The following is a 16,128-nucleotide window of genomic DNA, read 5'->3' as shown; positions in this document are numbered from 1 at the left end:
TGTTGTCATCCTCTCTCACTGTTACCAAAAACTTTACATCTATCCACATTTGGTTTCATTCTTATTTAAAATACATTTGATCTCAAAAATTGATTTCATAAATAATGTATGAATTAAAAAACTCCTCTCTGCTGAATAAATATGTTAAGGTTCTAATGGATTTTCTGTTACTCCAGTTATTGGCTAATAAAGTGGATGGAACTATCCTATAAACCATCTTTTATAGAGGCTATCATCCTACATTTATGGGGAGACAGTGTCCTCTGGTGTTGAAAGTTAGGAATGCAACTGGCCTGTAACGAAAGGCCGTTCAAAATGGAGTAATGAAACATAGCAAATGTTCCTGCGACACATACAGGATAATGTCTTGCTGCTCTTTCCACATAATTCCTCACTGATCTACTGTGTCAGCATTTTTGTTCACCTTCCATGTCAAGCGACAAACAGTAATGACGATGATTGATTTATTATAGCACCAATAAAATAGATAGGCCTAAAATCCCGAAAGACATTGGACAGTGTGTAATATGTTCATTATAATTTGCTTATATTATTATATATAATATATATATCTCCTCTCTGCTCCCCAACAAGAATGACATTGAACAATGAATTTGGTTCTACCCCTCTCCTTCGCCCAGTGGAAGATTCTGGACTGTACCACATCTGCAATTTTAGATTGAAACAACTCTAATCTGTGAGCAGTTTCCTCTCCTTATCATCATGGTACAATGCAGCTTTAGAAAGCTTGGAAACACACTTTCTCTCTGATATCTTAACAGCACACGCACTTTAACAGCAGCACATGTTCAAAACTAAAGCTGAAATGTCTCTACACATGGCTCAGCTTGTTTTGTGATACTATGCAATGAAATGTTGGCTTTTTCTAAATAATCCAGTTATTCATGGGTAGTTTGTGCTTTATGTCTTTAAATAAACAAATTTAGCAAAACGTCCTAGAGACAACGATGTAACAAGTTTTCATTTGGCTCATGTTTTATTCATTCTCCTCATGTTGTCAGATACAGCAGGTGACCAATGGAAACAGGTCAAATGTACCATCAAAGATGATCCTCTAGATGGCAGGCCAACACTCTCCATAATGATAATCCCAGCTGTCAGATGTTGTGAGTGCATGCATGTTTGCGCAAACACCAAAGTGTCAACAAACTGTTTAAAAATGTCAATTATTTGTCAAAAGAATTTGAATGATAAATGGAATTTTTCAACTTCCTTTTACAGTTTGCATGCATTGTGAGTAAAAACACGACGTTAGAGTTTGGATTTGGCATTCATATTTAGTTTCACACAATATAATTCATATGAAATGAAAATGTGGTAAATGATAGAAAAGCGTCATTGTGTATTGTATATTTGGTGTAGCATGATGCTACTGTGCTGTATTTATCTGTACAATTACAAACTCAATTTCAAGTTCTGTAAACAGATTAAACATATTTCAGGTATTTTATAAAATTTAATGTCTGCAGCTCTCATAGATAATAGAGTGCTTCAGCGCTATACTATGGCTGTATTACCCTCCAGGTAATTTAGAATAAGCTCTCAGTAGTGAGATTCAGGCATGTGTGTATATCTTGCCCATGAGGTCTGCTGCAGAGGGTTTCTGGGGAAAGAACACAGTGTCCTCAGTCTATAGAGTCACCAAGCTCACTGAGCATCATGAGGTGAGACAGGAGACAGAAAGAAAATAGAGAGTGAAGACGAGCTCAGGACTGAGTAGATATTGTGCAATTCCAGAAGTAAATCTCCAACTTAAAGGACACCAGCACTTTTTCTTTGTCCGTCTGTCTCTCTCATACATTGTCTCATGCTCCTTTTGTCAAATTCAAATTTCCTTTAATGGCATGAACATAAATAAGTCCAGTATTGCCAAAGCAGCTTGCACAAGGTTAACAATGGAAGTTTATTAATTCAGAATGTGAGGAAAAAAGATAAAAATCGCTTGCACATGGCTAAACTATAAACATTATATAGACCTTACACTATATAACATATACTACACTATACCACAATGACTATGCTAAGAATAAAAGAATGTATATGATGAGGATAAGACACAGTGTTCATCTTTCTCTCAATTTCTTTCTCTCTTGCATTCTTTGTATTTTGACGCTGAAACAATTTTCATCAGGATGGTGAAAGCCACACTAAAAGTTGATTACATTAATTACAGTATGATGAATGATGTAGAGAAGTTCATCAGTATATCTGGTCTGTGTTATGCTCTGCTGAGCTGGTCTTTGCGATTATTGAGTTGAGAAAGGTATCTTGATTTATTTATTAATTTATTTCTTTTTGCTTTCCCCTGTGTTTTGTTGTTTTATTATCTTTGTTAGAAAGATGTCTCTCTCACATTCTCTCTTTTGCTCTGTCTTTCTTTATTTTTCTCTTTCTTGTTAATTCTTCATTTGTCACTCACATCTATCATCTCAATTTCCTGTTAAAGTTCTAACAAAAACAGTTACTACCTGTTCAAACATGGGCTTTGGCAATAAGAATGGGGAGTTTGATGTGAGTATAAAAACAATCAACCATCAAGGTCTGAATTATTAATTTAGACAGTAAAGCCAAAGTGAATCAGGGTGGGATGCTTCAAATGTTCCCCCTCCTCCTCCCAATTATCCAACTCCTCCTTACACACACACACACTAAGGCATATCTACACACCTCCACCATCCTAGTCACACAGTAGCCAATGAAATGAGTGCCACTGGGTTTTAGCAGTAACACCCGGCCCACGTCACTGGGTTCCCCCTCCTCTCCTCCTCTGTGTGTGTGCTTTGTGTGTGTCTGTGTGCAGTGTGTCCTTGTGCATCTATGTGTCTGCCTGCCTGATAGGATAAATCCAGCATCTCCTACATTCTCTCTCTTTTTCTCTCTGGTTCCGTCACTCACACATACACACACACACACACACGCACATACAGGTGCTGCTCTTTGGCAACCCTTACTCTCACACACACACATCCAAAACACACAAACTCAACAGAGGATCATAGTTGGTTTGCTTTTCTGGTGCTGAGGAACTTGAAATTTTGCCTTCATGGAGGATTACCACAAACCTGACCAGCAGACAGTGCAGGCACTGAGGAACATCGCCAACCGCCTCAGAATCAACTCCATCAAGGCAACAACTGCAGCGGGCAGCGGGTGAGTCGCCTCCATTGACTCTCAGACATGAGCTTTAAGACTGTACGCAGTGCACAATGCAGACATATAAATTGTGTGCAAAACATAATGCAAACTTAGCATTTCTTTGCAGCAGGCATAGATGAATACCAACAGTCACACCTATTGAACTACATAGCCTACATGCATGTACAGATACTCACACTCACACATAGATGCAAATGAAGGGCCAAAGGAACAGCATGTCCTGCCTTTGTTCTCCTCCTTTGGTCGCTTGACAGAATCATTTGAACATCCACAGTTGTTATTTGATAAGTTGTGCTCTTAATTCCTTATCAATTAAATTAATGAAATGAAAATATCTACATTACACAACATGCTTTATTCTGCTTTATACAACATTTATGGTATATAAAATATACACCATGTTGCAGAAATTTCAATGCATCCATTTATCCTTTTGAGTGTAGTTAACATACACAGCTGTAAGACATGTTCATCACAGTTGACATTAAAAGTGAATATTTTGATCTCTTCAGGTGACTGGATTTCCATATTCTGGGGAGTGACTACAAATGTAGCCTACATGGTCTTTGGTTCATTTGGGTTTCTTAGATTTACTTTGTTTGCAGGATACATGTTGTAGGCTATTTGATTTCTGACTTTGGAAAGGTAATATGCCCCCATGCAGTACTGGGCACAATAGACTATCATGTGTAATGCTGGGTGGATTATATGTTGCAGATAGACGTATTGCATGGTTGCTGCAAGAAAAGGATTTAGAAGTGTTATTGATAAACCGAAATCTTTATTGCATATTTATTATTGCTAATTTGAAATACATTAGTTTGAAAGTCGTGCTGAGTGGCACAAAACAAATTGGAAATTCGTGTCCATATACAGGAATCCTATAGATTAAATTTCGTGACTATTTCACAAACTGCTGTGATACTGTTGCAACACAGCATAAAAACTCCAAAAGAAATGTCTCTTCAGAGAGCAGTAGAATGATGGGGGTTTGAACAGTTATGTGAAGCCCAAATTAAATTGTGTCTATATTTGAAGAATCAAGGGGGTTATCATATTGGAGCTCAATTCTGTAGTGTCTAATAGACACTGATGGGAACAAAGAGAAACAGTGACGAATATTTGACAAAATGTCACTTAACCTAAAATACTCTAAGCTTTATTAGTATTAATGACTAATGACTGTGTTAAAACGCCAAATAACTTTGGCATGTGTCATATTCGTAAATTACTACCTTTATTTGTGAAAAAGGCTAATAACCAGCCATCAATATCAGGGCACCAAAATACTTTATCCTTCAGGTTCCATAGCACTGGCTCTTGTTGATTAAGTGTAAAGTTGTTGGGTGGTTTAATATACTGGCTCTATGTAATGATTGTTTATAAAAGCAAAACATTTTCTCATTTTAATGGTATGATTGCATTTACAACCAGTTCTCTATCTGTTGAAGGCCTTTGCATGCAAAATACAGCATGCTGTCTATGGGGCTCTGTGATTGGCTCTATTAACACCACAAATGGTCTTCATACAGAGTATCTGAATGCATTTCCAATACAGGTTCTGGTCCAACATGTAACTATGAGGCTCTGTGACTTTTTTCCCTTATTTTCCACATCTGCAGCAGATATTTGGTCTATTAACTGTACCTTTTTGGACTTTGTTTGGTCACACATTTTAGGTTGAACCCTCATCAGCATTTACGTTTAAGTCTGCACTGTGACATTTAAAAATCTATAAAAACCACCCACATGTTCTTCACATAAGGGTGTATGTACATTTTCCATTAGGCATGTAATTTTACTTTTCTGGATGACTTGACACAACATGATTACCTGGGCTGCATCTATAGTCACAATGATAGTACAGCATTTTCAGACAGTAGCATCATCCACCTGTAATACCATGCATAGTAGTATTCATAATAACCAGATTTTTAACTATATGCTCTTAATAATAAATGTGCCAAAACTGAAGCAGTCTGTGTGTGTATGTACTTATGTCTGACATATGGGTAACAGCACCGTCTTCTCTGTCCTACAGACACCCCACATCATGCTGCAGTGTGGCAGAAATCATGTCGGTGCTTTACTTCCACACCATGAAGTACCACTATGATGACCCACGGAACTTCAACAATGATCGCTTTATCCTGTCCAAGGTGAGAGTCAGTCAGTCCTACTGAGTTTGACCTTTTCCTTAAATTTCTTTATAACTTTGATTTGTGATTGTTTTCTCTTCCACAGGGTCATGCTGCTCCGGCCCTGTACTCCATGTGGGTTGAAGCAGGCTTCCTGAAGGAGAGCGAACTGCTCAGTTTGTGCCACGTAGACTCTACCCTGGAGGGCCACCCAACCCCTGTAGGCTTTCACATACTGTACAACACATTGATAATCATCTAATGGAGCACAAACAGTGTGCCAACTGTTTTTAATAACACTTTACTGTGTTGTGTGTGTGTGTGTGTGTGTGTGTGTGTGTGTGTGTGTGTGTGTGTATTGTGTGCATTTCAGAAGCAGCAATTTGTGGATTTAGCCACTGGCTCCTTGGGGCAGGGTCTTGGTGTGGCCTGTGGAATGGCTTACACTGGAAAATACTTTGACAAGTCCAGGTAATCTTTCATACATGTGGACATAAGTGAAAAGAATGACTCTAGTTTTGGTCTAATTTTAGTAACTTTATATGCATTTCTCTTGTGTATATGCATTTTAGATTTCTTGCATGCATTTAAAATATCCTGACACCGACTCACCGACTGACAACTTTATTTGACATACAATACTAATATTCACAACATTATGGTGTGTTGATGTACTAAACATTTAGGGGTTTTCTTAATTTGAATTTTAGGCCTGCATCGTACTTCTTTCGAGTGTTCAGTGATTGGGATTTTCCAGATTCTGTGGGTGTGTGCTGTGGCTACATGCTCTGCTCTCACGATTCTTCTGCTCTAATAATCACAGGCCCAGCAGTCACATCTCAGTTATTTTTACCATCCAAGCAGATTTAATCTCAGAATCAAATTCAGGCATTGTGCTTTCAACCATGCATTCGTTCTTAGTCTATTGTTCTAATTTATCATTGCAAAATTATTCCATTTCCTTTGTAATGGCGGCACAAAAATGTTATGGTAATATTTGACCCATATGATGCATTTTATTTATATTAACAATTAATTTTTTTTAATAAAATTTGATGATAATTGTAAAGGACTCTGTGGGATTCTCATGGGAGATTTGTTCCAGAGGCAGGTGTGAAACTCAGCAGCCACGCCTTCAGGGGCCTCAGGAAGCTTTTATCATGTCACAGCTGGTTACCAACCCAACTGTCAGATAATGGAATGAGAATCAATCTGACTGGAAAAGTGTCAGAGAACATTTTCATGAGATTTGCCTGCTTCTCGAAAGCACAACACCCCACCCTCATCTGAACCTACACCACACACACACATACAAACACACAGAGACAGACACAAATCGTGTAGTCTCACCCTTTTCTTCACCTCAGTTATCGTGTGTACTGCCTGCTGGGGGATGGTGAGATGTCGGAGGGTGCTGTCTGGGAGGCCATGTCGTTCGCCTCCTTCTACCGGCTTGACAACCTGGTGGCCATTATGGACATCAACCGTCTGGGCCAAAGTGACCCTGCACCCCTGCAGCATCACGTAGAGAAATATCAGAAACGCTGCGAAGCTTTCGGGTAATAGTGCATAAAATTGAAAATATTGTAGTAGATGCTGATAGTGTCAATGTACTGCATGTGTTGGAAGATATGTAAAAGGTGATGGCAATACAAGTCAAATTTGAGCACCATGCATTATCTGTTGTCAATCCATAACTGTTACAGTTTTTGAATACTGTCCTGGTGTGTGTCCATGACATCTATATGAAGCATACTGTCCCAAGTGTGTTTTAATGTATGGCTTTGGTGTGTGTGTGTGTGTGGGGGGTGTATGTGTAGCTGGCATGCCATTATTGTGGATGGACACAGTGTGGAGGAGCTTTGCAAGGCCCTGAGCCAGCCACGGCATCAACCCACCGCCATCATTGCTAAAACCATCAAGGGCAAAGGCATTCCAGGTAATTGTCTGTCACTGTCCACACCTCATCTGCAAATGCATTGCTCTCACTCTAGTGCATGTTTGCACTATGCAAAGGCATAAAGTGTGTAACCCATCCACCAAACTGTGTTTAAATCTACCAACTTGATGCCGTGTTCACGTGGTTTCAGCTGCAGAGGATAAGCTGGGGTGGCATGCCAAACCTCTGCCCAAAGACATGGCCGAGATGGTTATGAAGGATCTGCAGAGCCGCATCATGAACAGCAGCAAGCACCTGTACCCTCCTGCACCCATAGAGGACTCCCCACCGGTCAGCCTGAGGAACATCAGGATGCCGAGCGCACCCAGCTACAAGACTGGAGAAAAGGTTTGTCACATGTACACAAAAACAGACTTCATTCATGTCCTCACCCTCTATTCTCAAGTGTGTTCACACAATGTCTACAGAAACCACAAAGGCAAATTATTGCTGCATAAAGATGAACCAACAAACGTTGTTAATGGTCATGGCTAATTTGTTTGGGTTCTCTTTCTTTATAGATTGCCACACGGAAGGCATACGGGATGGCGTTGGCCAAGTTGGGCCGCTACAATGAACGTGTTGTGGCCCTTGATGGAGACACCAACAACCTCACCTACTCAGAGATCTTCAAGAATGAGCATCCCAACCGCTTTGTGGAGTGCTACATCGCTCAGCAGAACATGGTATGATCCCTCATGAATCTACAGAATAAAGCCTGTTTCACAAAGCTTGAGAAAGACGTTTTATTATATATCTATAAACAAAGCCATCATAAACATATTCCTTTGTGGTATTTTTGGTCAGATTTTTAAAGCTTACTAAAAACACAAACAAAACCTCCCTCTCTCTCTTTAATGTGGTGATTTTGCTTTGATTGGATACGAGTACAACCTTACATCTCACAGCTGTGAGTCTCAGCCTTTGCCATTTAATTATACATGACTTGTCTATCCATAATGTAAGGATGGGCAAAGACACGAACCATTTGCCTCTATATGGCCAATGTGGCTGCTGCTGACACCAGTGGTTAGGCAGCACCCTTCTTTTGCATCTGTCATTATTTTATCCAATCTTAGTTTAATAATTTGGAGAGAGGCGATCAGACATTAATTCCTTCCGCTGTTATGGCTCCAGTAGCAGCCAACTCCAATGTAGGTCAGACATGTGTATGATGATAAGCAGTCATGACAAGTGTATTCAGAAATAAAATATTAATCAGTGCAGAGGGTGGGACCATCTGGCTGAATGCATGAGAAAAGTCAAAAGTTGAATGGCAGCATTTCTGTGGCTTACAGAAATTAGATGAACACAGATAAATGTACTTTTATTGTATACATTTATTATTAATGACATCCTTTTCTTGGTTTGGGTGAAACGGCTGCTGGCTAAGGTGTAGCCTTTAAAGAAGTAGTTTGTTTTCTTTGATTATATCTATAAGAATTTATCTAACATCAGATTTGCATTTTCACAGATGCTTAGTAGTTGCTTTTAACAAAGCAAGGAAATAAGTTGTGGGATTGCGGAGAGTTTTGGAGACAGGACAAAGGAAATTATATGTAAGAGGAGGTATGCCACTGATTCCACCCATATGGGAAAATAGCCTCCAGAGCTTTGGAGAAAACTCTTCTCATTGACTCTCTACTTAAAGTGGTCTTTGGTTCAAAGAGGTTTTTAAATATGGTTTGTGCCACTGATATTTGACCATCTGGGTGATCTTTTTGGGATCAAACATGTGTGACCTGTGTCTATCTAGTTTATGTCTCCTGTACTCTTGTATAGTTACCAAGAAACAATAAATTCCTTTCCCAGGTCAGTGTTGCCATGGGATGTGCTGCCCGTGAGAGGAATGTTGTGTTTGCTAGCACTCTTGCTTCCTTTTTCACCCGCGCCTACGACCAGCTCCGCATGGCAGCCATCTCAGAGAGCAACATCAACGTGTGTGGCTCCCACTGTGGCCTGTCCACCGGTTAGTAAATTGCTGCTTATGAGCCATGCACACCACAACCCCTCCCACACACCTTACCCACCCACACCTTCACAAAATTCACCTTTATTCCCTGACACTGAAGCCAGACATTTCACAACACCCAGTTTCTCAGACCATTTTCACAGTATCCCTAATGGTGATAAATGTATAAAAGAATGATCTGTGTGTGTTTGTGAGTGTGCAGTTGTTGCAATCCTTTCTCTCTTTCCCTCTAATCCTGTGTTTTCCTTACCATTTACCCCCTTTGACCTTACAGCTAGTACTCAATCCTCCCCTTTTTCTCCCTTCCTGTCTGCCCTGGAAGCTGTCAGCAGGGAACCAGGTGTCCCTCTGTTAGTGCAGGTACACTGCATGCAAAGTCTGGCTTTATGTCTGTGGATCTGCATGCATCAGCTCAGCCTGACCTGTCAATAACTTTTGAGGATTTTCTCAATGTTGGACGTATGAAATCAACTATAAATGTTCAAATTACAGGAGAGGAAGGCCCCTCTCTGATGGGTCTAGAGGACATGGCTATGTTCAGGGCCCTTCCCACAGCGACCATTTTCTATCCCAGTGATGGTGTGTCTACAGAGAAGGCTGTGGAGCTGGCTGCAACCACAAAGGTACAGTACATAAAAACCTAAATGCAGAGTTCTGGCCTACCTACATTATCTGTGGAACATTTTTTTTTTTTTTAGCAAAACAGCCTATTTGCTGTCAAAATGCCTCAGTAGTGATTGCCATGTTTCCCTTTATTAAGGGAGTTTGCTACATACGAACCAGCCGCCAAGACAGTGCCATCATCTATAACAGCAACGAGGACTTCCATGTTGGACAGGCTAAGGTGACACAGTCTTTGTGCTTGCATAGCTGTTAAGAGTGTGGAAAATAATAAAACAGAAAGCTTTCGCTACAAAATCAACACAGCAAGCACTGTCAACACTGTAACCTGAAACGGGAGATAATACCTTTCCCTTTGCCAGGTGGTGTACCAGAGCAAAGATGACCAGGTGACTGTGGTGGCAGCTGGAGTGACTTTGCACGAGGCCCTGGCTGCAGCTGAACATTTAAAGAAAGGTACAGTACATTAAACACTGCTTTTGAGCAACATAAAGCATATATGACATCATGTATAACATATTAAAAGATGAAAATCCAATATTTTTTTATCAAATACTGAATGACCATATTCGATGATGAGCCATTGTTTATCAGAACTAACATAGAATATTATATCAGTTTAAATAAATGACATCTTAAATTTGCTGAGATAAAAACTATTGTAAAGGCTGGATCCTTCAATGTTACCAGCTGTAGTTTTGAGCATTATTGTGTATAGAAAAAGCAACATCTATCCTTAGATGTGATTTTTTTATTAATCTTTTTTGACTTTCCGTAGCATGCATCCTGGCCTTTGTCTCTGTTTTTGCATACATAGACAATGCTTGCATGAGATGGAAAAATACCTATACCTATGGAAGATACATTTGTGATTTTAACTTTGTCATTGTGATATATGATACATGCATTGTGGTGATATTAATCCCTAGTTACTGATTAAAACCAGGATTTACAAGGACATCAAGGTCTCAGTTAGAGTGATGTCATTAATGTTATCACATTATATTTTGTACTCCCCAACTGGATTAATTGATGTTCTAGAGAGGATCTCTGTCAGGGTCATTGACCCCTTCACAATCAAACCACTGGATATCAAAACCATCATCGACCACACACGTGCCACCAGGGGACGAATCCTCACTGTGGAAGACCACTACTATGAAGGTAGGTTTCCATAAAAGTAGCTCATACTGTTCAGCTTCTGCATATTGTATGACCACTACCAACCTAGCAGCAACAAGCTTCGCAGCATAATGCAGCTGGGGCTCTGTCATTGCTCCATGTCCTCGGGTGTGTTGTGGTGGCATGTTTCCATTGGTTCAGTGACAGAGACGCGATGTGGTGGCATTTGCTTATTGGCTGAGGGGAGGCTGACTGCTGTGCGCAGGCAATGCATTGGTATTGTAGTGCATTTTGTAAGTGTGCGAGCCAGAGAGGCAGAGTGCTGTCAGATTTCCTTAACTGAGCATGTGCCCATGGGGCTCTCTGTGACCTATATAGCACAGACAGCCATGCCCTGTGCCAGTTAAGAGAAAGGGGATGGCTGATGGCATGGACTTGACTAGACAAAGGATATTTGCAACTGTAATCAGTCTGATGTTGGGTATCTCATTCATTTTACATCTGGACCAAGAAGGATAGTGGTATAGGGGTCGAGATTGAATTTGTTTGTAATGTTTTCTAGTCCCCTCTATTTTCTGTACATGTATACTGCATGTGATGACATGATGCTTTAAAAACAGCCTAATTTTTGCTGTCAGTGAAGCCTCAAAGCTTTTAACGCTTTTAGGTGGTGGAATATACCTAAGTACATTTACCCAAGTACTGTACATACGTACAAATTTGAAGGACTTGTACTTTACTTGAGTATTTCAATTTTATGCAACTTTATAATTCTACTCAACTACATCTCAGAGGGAAATATTTTATTTTTTACTCCACTACATTTATCTGACAGCTATAGTTACTTATGATTACAATTGTTCATACCCTTCCTGTCCAGTGAAAACATGTATCTGCAAATTTGGTGATTTTGAATTTGTCTGATAAACTCTTTTATATTTTCTTTATGGATTGAGAAAATTCGCCTTCTCGTTAAGCTAAATAAACTATTTAAAGGCCCCCTTGGATTAGCTGGAAAATACATCGTCACAATGCTGAAAACTGTGTTTTAGAGATACGTGGTTCTCACAGGACAGCGATGCTACAAAGATATGATGATCTTATAGAATATGATGCATTGCTTAAGATTAAACTACCCAGTAGTTCTATAACAGTATAGAAAGTAGTTCAAATTATCGCAACCTTAAAGATCTGCAGAAGTAAAATGAAACACACACATTAATGCGGCAATGATATTAATAAAATTAATTAATAGTAAAGCACTGACAGGGAGCATTTTTCTGCAGTACTTTTACTTTTGACACTTAAAGTAAATTTTGCTGATAATACTTACATACTTTTACTTTTACTTGTTGTCGAGTATTTTCACAGTGTGGTATTGCTACTTTCACTTAAAGTAAAGGATCTGAATTCACCACTGGTGTCCCCCATCCTTCAAAGAGGATTTGTCTTCCCTTTTCATCTCTCTCATGTGAGGAATTGTTGTTCCACAGGTGGCCTTGGGGAGGCAGTGTCCTCAGGAATGGTCAATGAGTCTGGCTTCAATCTGCATCGTCTGGCTGTGTCCCACGTTCCCCGCAGTGGCAAACCACATGAGCTGCTCAAGATCTACGGCATCGACCGTGACGCCATCACCCAGGCCGTCCGCAAGATGCTCAGCAGCTCTACCAATGCCAAGTAACTTTCTCCCTGCCCCACCCACCTATCTGATCACACCCCTGCAGATGAAGATAAACAGTCAAGTATGTTTTTGATTCACATGACACCCAGCTCTTTAAATTCCTTCACTGTGAATGCCCCCTAAGTGTGTACTGAAGTAATGTGATTTTGTGCCGTACACTTTGAAGTAGAGTTTCACGTTTACCTTTCTTTCATGCATCCATCACATCACACACAAGGACAGATATACACAAATTCAAACACACATATCCTCATATCTAAACTCATAGTTCAATAATCAAAATGTGGCCATAACTGACTTTGTCGTTGGTGGATGCTCCCCATACAAAACAATACATTATATTATGTTCAACATGAGTACTGTGTGATGCTCTCATGTGTTTTTTTTAATGCTCTTTGATTAACTTCATTTTTTTTATATTGTTCTGATGTAGCTCTTAATAAACTGGGTGGGGCATAGTTTTAAAGTAAGTGTTTACGAGTGTCAGAAAGAAGCTAACAGAGTTGTTGTTTGTAGAAGGTAGTGGATAAAATGTCAAACAAATGTAGGTAGGTCATAAAGAGCAGTCACTCAAAACCACACAGACATTTTCAACTGTTGTGGTTTCAAAAGTTGTATCATTTCTCTTCAGCACTGTATTTTTGTTGTTATTGATTTTAAAGTTACCATCAGCCTACACACCTCAGTGTTCATTTGTGCTAGCTGTACAACTGGACCATACCAGCAGTGTGACAATAATTATTATGTGGTCAGTAGCATCATCTTTTTTATTTTTACATAAGGTGGAGGGCTGAAGGCCCTTCAAGTGCTGGAGAATGGAGAATATGGCTGGCTGTGACTATGAAGGTAGTGTTACATCTGACTTGTGAACCCAAGAACAAACACTTTCTTTGTTACTTGAATTTTTGTATGTACATTACTTTCATGTAATAAAGCCCTCTGCATTTGACTTTGAGTGTTTACAAGAATTTGTTCTTTTCCCCTGGAAGTATATTTGTGTTGATGTGTGTGTTTCAAGCAGTATACACACACGGAAATATGTGCTTTAATTCAAACAGTGTCTAAGTAAGTGATACAAAACCATGATTAATGACTATACATTAGTATAACACAATTCTTACAGCACATATCTGCATCATACATTTATTATTTCTTTACTGTACATCCCTAAGATAGCTAATACATATTTTTAACCTGAAAATGGCCAACTAAAGATCTGATCATATTGTTGTCTGACAGATGACTATATCTGCTTGTTTCTGTGGATATATACATAACTTCCTGGTAGAATTCGGCACTTCTGAGTCTTAAATTCATTTCATCAAAAACAACCGTGCTCTTTGATATTGTAGATTAACAAGCACAGATAGCACTGCGTGTAAATTCACCCTCTGTAGTTGTAAACTTCTTTTACTGCCAGGGGTGTCGTCTCTTTCTCAGCTTCCTGCCCAAAAGAGAGAAATAACATTCGTAGATCATACAAATAAGCTGTCTGTCTATCAGTCTAACAATGTGCAACGTTGAAATCTTTTGTAAGCCTACCTACCATAGAGAGCTGTATTTCCGTTTTGCTCCTCTAAGAGCAAACACAAGGATTCCACATCCATAAGACAGTGTGTAGACTAGAATAAAGCACAACATGTAACCACAGAAATCATATTTTCCCAAGGCCTTTGCATATTTCACATGCTGTATAGTCATGTGGCTTTACCGTGATACAAGTTGAGGTTCAGGATGGCCACGAAAAGTGCAAAAGAAAATCCCCAGTAAACATCTAAAGAGAGTTAGAAGGAGATGCTAGATTTTAAAAAGAACAGGTCTGAATGTGGGTACTGATTTATACTTTGAATTTAAGGTCATTGTTTTATCATATAGTATGTACTGATGGCAATTGTGTCTTGCCAGCAATATTATTGCTATTTAATGATAATTAATATTCACATTTAAAAAAATGATATAACATTATTGATCAGTTATGAATCCTGTGTAGGCTATTAGATATTAATCAACAAACAATTAAAAATCATTTGAACACATTTATTTGTGATGAATAAATATTTTGTTGTTATTATTAATCTGTTGTAAGTTAACAATACATTGCTGGTACAAATCATAACCAAATCAGGTATTAAGTGTGTGTACCTCTTCTGTCATAGGGAGGGCCTTTACATGTCCTAGTATGGGCAGGCAGGCCTGACAGGAAACATACAAAATGAACATTAATACTCTCATTGTTGTCCAACAAAATGTAAAGATTAGGGGATCATCTAAAATAACATGTTTAGCATTTCACCTTCTGGTAAAAAAGAGACAGCAATAACTAATGTGTTTTTTTTTTTTTTTTTAAATATTGATGTTATAAAACAAAGTCCAGCTTACCAGAAATTATGCCCACAACCTCAAACACTATAGTGAAAAACACAGCAGGGACTGATGGAAGCATAAGTGCTGGAAATGCAACACAAACTTTCTTAAACAGAGTCATTACTTATAAATTTAACAAAAATAGGTGTTTTTGTTGATAAATTAGATAATTGGAAATGTACATTGTCCCTACAAAGTTTTGCATGACCGTTTAAGAGCTTGAATGATACTGTACATCTACTTACAACGAAAGGGCCTATAGAGTGCTGTTCCACATCCCAGACCAAAGCAGATTGAATAGAAATGGTAATATTTGTCTGAAAATGTTCAGAAGAATAGATCACAATTTAGAAATATTTCCTAAATAATGGTGAATTTCTTTAGAACATTGTGTGCCACCACCCTCCATGTTTAATGTAGATTATAATGTACATACAATGTTGGTAAAAGTCAGAAAACGAGATGCCTTCCATATTCCTGAAAAAGAAACATTATCATGATGTCTTGGTAGAGACAGATCAACACAAAGTAGGCCTAGGCTGTTGCTAGAGACAGAGAGAGACTGACTGAATATATAGTAATTTATATATTACAAGAGAATGGATTAACATTACAACAATTGAAGACCCTGAGACCCTGAAACACAGGTGTACCTACCATTTATGTTCAGCTGCAGGCTAATTCTCCTGGCAGGTGAAGCAACAACACGACAATCAAATATCAAGAAGACAACATCCTTAAACTATACCACCGTGACAAGTATTGTGGCCAGCCCCAGACAGACGGGAAGTCCCAGATAAGAATGTTTTGCTTTCACATTCATATGATTTTACAGCCTGTCTTGGGTACAGAGTGTGTCGAGGCTCAAAGACAAAGGGAAACCTAAGAGACCTTTCAGCATTCCTTATAGGTTTAATCATGTGTTTAATTAACTAGTTTGACAACATTTTTGTTTGGCATTTGATGTGACTAATCATTACTAATCACTAAAAAATAAAAATAAAAACATGAATAACTTTTTAAAATAGTTTTATAGTGTCAGTCCATGTATTTTTAAAAAATGGGAGTAAAAGCAGGTTCTGAGTGTGGAGCTACATTTGCATTTAAATCACGA

The 16,128-nt window shown here is 38.8% G+C and overlaps 1 protein-coding gene across 1 annotated transcript; it reads left to right on the top strand.

Annotated features, from left to right (window-relative positions):
* The first annotated feature begins 2,821 nt into the window (after positions 1-2,821).
* Positions 2,822-13,599, top strand: tkta (transketolase a). Its single transcript, XM_044174543.1, has 14 exons — positions 2,822-3,171; positions 5,219-5,336; positions 5,422-5,535; positions 5,689-5,786; positions 6,683-6,874; positions 7,136-7,254; positions 7,406-7,602; positions 7,776-7,940; positions 9,067-9,223; positions 9,719-9,849; positions 9,987-10,070; positions 10,210-10,303; positions 10,889-11,011; positions 12,463-13,599. Exons 1-14 carry the CDS (start codon positions 3,065-3,067, stop codon positions 12,648-12,650), a joined length of 1,887 nt encoding a protein of 628 aa, XP_044030478.1. The 5' UTR covers positions 2,822-3,064; the 3' UTR covers positions 12,651-13,599.
* Positions 13,600-16,128: the final 2,529 nt, after the last annotated feature.

The sequence above is a fragment of the Siniperca chuatsi genome, linkage group LG2 (assembly GCF_020085105.1).
Source record: "Siniperca chuatsi isolate FFG_IHB_CAS linkage group LG2, ASM2008510v1, whole genome shotgun sequence".
In the NCBI taxonomy this organism is placed as follows: domain Eukaryota; kingdom Metazoa; phylum Chordata; class Actinopteri; order Centrarchiformes; family Sinipercidae; genus Siniperca; species Siniperca chuatsi.
Note: the sequence above shows the minus strand (reverse complement) of the source record. Positions and strands in the feature narration are given on the sequence as shown.